The 6,000-nt window shown below is 54.8% G+C and overlaps 1 protein-coding gene across 1 annotated transcript in view; it reads right to left on the bottom strand.

Annotated features, from left to right (window-relative positions):
• The window catches only part of ARRDC1 (arrestin domain containing 1), a 35,523-nt gene that overhangs the window by 2,684 nt on the left and 26,839 nt on the right, over positions 1 to 6,000 (bottom strand). Inside the window, exons 3-7 of the mRNA XM_057378337.1 lie at positions 2,423 to 2,473; positions 2,148 to 2,302; positions 1,487 to 1,669; positions 1,025 to 1,201; positions 480 to 891 (exon numbers count right to left, since the gene is read on the bottom strand). Coding sequence (XP_057234320.1) covers positions 480 to 891; positions 1,025 to 1,201; positions 1,487 to 1,669; positions 2,148 to 2,302; positions 2,423 to 2,473 — 978 coding nt within the window. The remainder of the gene's footprint in view (positions 1 to 479; positions 892 to 1,024; positions 1,202 to 1,486; positions 1,670 to 2,147; positions 2,303 to 2,422; positions 2,474 to 6,000) is intronic.

Raw genomic sequence — 6,000 nt, 5'->3', positions numbered from 1 at the left:
CCAGGAATCCAGCACCCACTGCTGGCCCTGCCACCCCAGCATGGCTCCAGGAATCTGGCACGCTGGGATTTCCCCGAGCTGTTCCATCCCGGACATTTTCTCAGCTCCCACCCCCACAGCTTCAGACCAGCTGCGGGCCCGCTCCAAGTCAGACAGATTTCAGTGACATCACTTTCCTGGCTCTGCTCCCACCAGCCTCACCACAAGCCAAGAAGTTTTTCTATCAGTGGGAGGCTGAAAGCTCATTTAAGAGCAGGGAGATCCTCTCACGAGGAGCCCAGGGCAGGCACAGGCATAGATGTGGGAAGGACAGTGGCTTTTACAGCTGGAAGAGGGGATTCCTCCAGAGGCTAAAGCAGGCAGAGAGATGTCACAATCCCCTGTGACAGCAGCCTGCAGCTGACTGGCTGAATCCCCAGGTTCCCAGCAGTTCCCAGCTAGCAGGGACTGGTGGTAGGAGCCCTTTGCCCCATGCTCACCGTAGGGATAGCCCCACGTGCTGTACTCTGGGGGCAGGATGAGCGAGCTGGCTGTGGGGACAGGCACCACATTCCCCTCAGCGTAGTAGGGGACAGTGGCTCCTGTGGACAGGCAGAGCGTGGGGTGGTTTGGGGAGCCCGTCTGCTCTGAGTCCGCCCGGATCTCCTGGAAGCTCAGTCCTGGGGCRTAGCTGAAGGGCTGCTGCTGGGAATGGCTTTTGGTGGGGATGGAGACATTGTCCATGGGGTGATAGCCACTGGCAGCCTCCTCTTCCTCYGGGGGAGCACTGGGGACCACCACAGATGGGATGTGCTGGATGGAGCGGGAGGGGCTCAGYGGGACCCTGTTCACAGCAATGTTCCCAATGTAGATGGGGAGAGTGACTGAAACCTCAGGGGACTTGAGGGAAACCTGMAAGAGAAGGAAAAACATCAGCAGTGGGAAGATTCAGCTGATGTCAGGACCATCCCCACCACACAGCTCCAGAGCTCAGCCCAGGGAGCACAGAGCCAYGGCCCAGTGCAGGGAGCACGGATGAACTCACCTGGATGTAGTAGTCAATGTGGATGAGGCTGCAGCCCTGCAGGATGGACTGGGGCAGTGCTGGAACCAGGATCTGCTCCTTCCATTCTGCATGTTTCCAGGCTTTCACCCCGGAGCCTTCCACCTCTGCGATGGTCCTCAGGTCGTAAATCCAGCGCTTGGACTTGTAGGCCACTTTCTGCAAGAGACAGGAGGAGACACAGCTTGCACAGAGGCTGCAGGTGTRGGTCAGGACACAAACACACCCAAGTGCTTTGTCAAACAGGCACAACACAAACCTAAGGGTGTGTTCCGGAGCAGGAATACCCATTGTGGACAGGTGGGTAGGGATAAGCAACACAAGTTCTATCTCCTTTTTCCCCAGGAAAGCAGAGAGGAACAGAGCTGGAGATTTGGCCTCATCGCTGCCCTAGTGGGATGRAGCCCCAGCATCAGCCAGAGAATCACCCCACTGGACACCCACCTGGAGCAGACTGGCCACCACAGCGCCGGTGTCGCGGCCGGACTTGTTCTCGATGTCCGTGCGGAGCTGGATGGCCTGGCCCACGATGTAGCCCTTCAGATCAGACGTGGCTGTCAGGATGATGTTGCCACTTTTCACCAGCTTGTAGTTGAACTTCTTGGTGATGGACATAGTGTTGGGTTGCTGCAGGATAGCAGAGACAGAGGTGTTGGCTCAAGAGAGTCAGAGAGCCTCGGGGAAAGCWCTCAAGAGAGTCAAAACAATATTTGTAGAAATATTTGCATCTAAGAGGATGGAAAGAARCAGCAACATGGCAACACCACAGACAGCAGGTTTCACTTCTCCAGCCCACAGTTCTCATATCCTGTTAGTCACTCTTGCCTCCAAAACAAGTTCTCCACACCCAGGTCTCTCCAAGCACAAGACAACATGTGTCTCTGCGTGCTGAAAATTCACCTGAATCTTTCAAAACAGCACAGGCCAGAGTCAGAAATCACCTGGAGTAGGGACTGATGGCAAGGCAGGAGAGATGARAAGTCCTTGCCTGCAGTCACAGCATGCAGTCAGAGCTGTCCAGCCACACAGTGACTCCTCAGACAGCAGGACAAGGACAAATGCTGCAGTGCTGGCACTTCCCATCCACATCCCTCCCCGCTCATACCTCGATGTCAGGGATGTCGTTCAAATTGAGAGGGCAGAGAACATAGAAGATCTTGTTGCATTTGTAGTCCTTGGAGAAGCGAGGTGTGTCTATCACAGCTTTCACCTGATGCAGGACCTTGCCAAAAGGGCCTTCAAATGATGTGGGAGCAGAAGCTGGAGACAAGGGAGAAAGAAAAGGCTATAAGGCTGAGTCAGACCAGTTTCTGAACTGGACATAGATGCAAAAGSCAAGGTTTACAGAGAAAGGCCTGCAGTCACTTCTCTGCATCCTACCTGGCAGCAGGAACTGGAAGGGAAAGTTGTGCTCTCCAGCTGTCAGGACCCCTGCGGAAACAAGAGAGAAGGGTAAGTGAAGGCTGAGAGGCTGTTACCTTGCAATGTATGATCTTTTAGGAGAGGCCACCCCCCAGGAAATCCCTCACAACCTGCTCAGCTGCCTRCAGCCACTGGACAGCTCCAGATCCGCYGGGCAGTGCTTGACCCAACAGCAGCACCTGCTGCCACCCACCCCTTCTTGGGACAGGAGATGTTCTGCATCAAGACACCCTGTAAATGAGGGGGTTTGGGGCAGGGTCAAAGGGATCSCAGTGCCACAGCAGGTGTTTATCCCAGGCTATTGAAACAGGGCACAGAGCAGAGCTGCTGTGTTTACTTTCCCTCAAGTCTTGCCGCTGTCAGGCAGTCAGGGGGAAKGTCAGAGATCCCAGGCACTGAGGGTGGCAGGGAGTTCTGGTGGGATYTCTGCCATCAGCCACACACCAAGCCCCTCAGACTGCACAGGGTTCAGGAGCTGGGACCAGAGGTCCGTCCACCCCTGCAATACCTCAGCTCGGCTGCTGAGACAACAGGAGCCCARAAAAATATTTCCACAACATTCAAACCTCAGCACTTGTTTGTTTCAACCACTGCTCTGCAACAGCCTCAAGGGCACAGGGCACAGCCAAGATCCAGCCCATGGCTAAAACAACAGCTACAGACTCCAACTCCCCACTCCACCCACCCTCCAGCACTCCCATTCTGATCCCAGATTCCCTCCTGGGCAGYGTGATGGCTGAACTGGACCCACAGTGTGATCCAGGCAGCTCCTAAAGCTGCCTTCAGTAGAAAACTACTGAGGTTTATCCACATTTGTTAAATCTGTGTGCACACAAGAGGTTTTGTTTTTAAGCTGGAAGGAGAGCTGGATACCCAGTAAATGGAGCCGTGTTTGTTCTGCTTTGTAGGATCATTGCTGGAGGTACCAAAACCCCGTTTCTGGCTGGTGCTTTTGTTGTTGTAAGACAGGAGGAGGCAGCGTGCCCGTTAGCAACGCTGGCTCTGCAGAGCTGACAGTAATCGAGTCCTGTCGTCAGGGGATTAAGTGGATTACATGGAAGGGGGAGCTGGGGAAGAGAGGAGTAACTCCCCCCCACTGACACCGCAGCCCAGGCAGGACTTGGTGTGTCGTTCATGCTGTGAAAAGCTGAATCTCTGCCTCTCTGCTCGATCAGCCACCCCAGGGGGACAAGGGACACCCCAGCGAGCGTGTCCCGCCCGCAGCGCAGGGACGGCGGGATAAATAATCCAAAAGGCTCCTCATCACGGATCCCTGCAAAGGCTCGTCGGGAGAACATCAGAGCTGTCTATTTATACACCTTGTCCTCACAGAGAGGAGCAAGATTTGCTCATTGCCATCACCTCCCTGCTGATTCCCCTGCCGTCCCCCGAACAAACACGAGTTATGTAGGCTAAAATGCAGCACCCGGCGCTGTCACCAGATGGARGCATCAAGCCAGGCTCTGCCCTCGCTGCCAGGCTGATGCTCCGGAGCTGGGCAGAGCTGTGGGACAGCCTCTCCTGTCCCTCGTGGGCAGCCTTGCTCGGTGAARGTGGCAGGTGAGCYGCAGCAGGTGCCTGTGCTGSTTGGCTCTRGGATAAAGTCAGGTTAATGTGAATRACTCCATGAACCCAGYCCTTGTGTGCTGCCCCGAGGGTTTCTGTGTTTCAATGGGCACCATTCAACATTGATCTTACACCCATTAGCCCTGCTTGCAGAATGCAAATGGATAACTGGAAAACAGCACTGTCCTATGCAGCTCCTGCATTGCAGTACAGGGACTCTCTCYACCTGAAAGGGACTGGGAGCAAGTCCTGTTCCTGCCCTGCAGAAGGGAGGGAGGTGGGAGTTCCAGAGGGTGCTGGGCACCAAATTTCCACCAAGACCTGGAGAATTCCCTGCTGTGAGCCCCAGATGAAGGTGCAGGAAGTGATTTCAAGTCTCCTGTTAGGAACATTCACAATCTTTCCAGAACCCTTAGGATCAAGTAAAAATCCCAATTCTGCATTACAGACAGCACCAGCCAACAAGTCATTTCTGTCCAACTCCTGCCCAGCTCAGGTGCAGCAGCAGAAAGTTGGTCTGGAAGTGAACCTGTGAGCACTTTCACAGTTTTAACTCTGTAGCACTGAGCAAGGCCATGAACTCTCCCAGGAACACGTACGGGCAGTGTCACCCACAAAGGATGTGGCTTGGCTGTCAGAGCCACCGTGTGACTCTCTGGCACTGAGGCAGGGAGCCTTTGTGCACAGGTAGCCCAAACTCTGAGCACATCAGCAGATGGGAACTGCCCCAGAGGCAGCCCAGCCCTCCCTGATGGCTCTGCCCAAGTGCCTAATGACCTGAAGAACCTGCAGATCCCTCCTGCAGCTGCTGCCTGTGAGAAGCTCCCCTTGAGGGCTGACAAAGGCCCTTCCTGCACTCTGCAGCCAGGGAGGAGCTCCCAAAGCAGCCACCCCAGACTGAGCTGTGCCCTGCCACAGCTCACAGGGACCAAGGGCATCACAGCAGTGCTCAACCCAGCACCACAGAGCCCCAGCCCTGAGCTGAGCTGGGARCCAGGGAAGCACAGCGAGCCCTGCTCTCCACTCCACTGAGCAGGGAGATGCTACAGGTGACAAACAGCAGCTCTTGTCTTTAGACTGCTCTTTCCAGCCCACTCTCCCCTTCCCCCAGAGAGAGAGAAGCATCTTTAGGCATCCTCAGCATCCCAGAGTGGGCATTCCAAGGCACCCACTAGTGCAGAGAGGCGTTTAGTGCCAGAGCTGTTTCAGAGACAGGGGTTAACAACATGAAGCTGAAGAAAAGTCCAAGGTCCTGACCAAGATGGGAGAATCCCATGAAAGCACAGAGTGATTCAGCGTGCCTGGCAGAGCAACAAGGCAGCAGAGGTACCAGGTGAGCTCAGGTGCTGCCTGCCTCCGGCTGCAGCAGGAGGAGAAGCAGATATTCAGCAGTTATCTGGGTACAGTAATTTCTGCTTCTCCTGGCAGAGGCACCTCCAGCACAGACACAGCAAAGGGTCCATTTACAACTTGAAATTATGAAACTATTTCTGTTTTCTGCCTGCTGTGTGGTGGAAAGTTGGGAAAYCCCAAGCCAAGCACCCTAACAGGGGGAAAGGAAGTGGCAACTACTTCTAAACTCTCCAGCTGGCAACTTTGCTCCTAAAGGCTGAGCTTCCATTTCCAGATGCTAACTAATCTTGYTATAGTAGGGAAAAACTGCAATTTCCCTTGTCCCAGCCACCCCATGGGCATGGGCAGGGCACAGACTGACCTTGAGCCAACACCCAGGTATTTTTCTCACGGAAAACAGGAGCAAAAGTCACCTCAGCTCCCTGCAAGGGACACTCGCAGTGTCAGTCAATGTGAGTCTCACCAGACACTCAGGTGCCTTGAACAGATCCCCAGATTGGTGCAGCACCAGGCACAGCATCCAGAGCTGTCCCACAGCTGTACCAGCTGGGCAATTCCAGCAGCAAGGGGAACACAGAGCCCATGGGAAGCCACTGTCCCTCCAGCCCTGAGAGTCT

This window comes from Malurus melanocephalus, unplaced genomic scaffold, assembly GCF_030028575.1.
Source record: "Malurus melanocephalus ecotype Western Australia unplaced genomic scaffold, MMel_1.1 scaffold_355, whole genome shotgun sequence".
Classification (NCBI taxonomy): domain Eukaryota; kingdom Metazoa; phylum Chordata; class Aves; order Passeriformes; family Maluridae; genus Malurus; species Malurus melanocephalus.
This window is presented reverse-complemented; position numbering and strand designations above follow the sequence as displayed.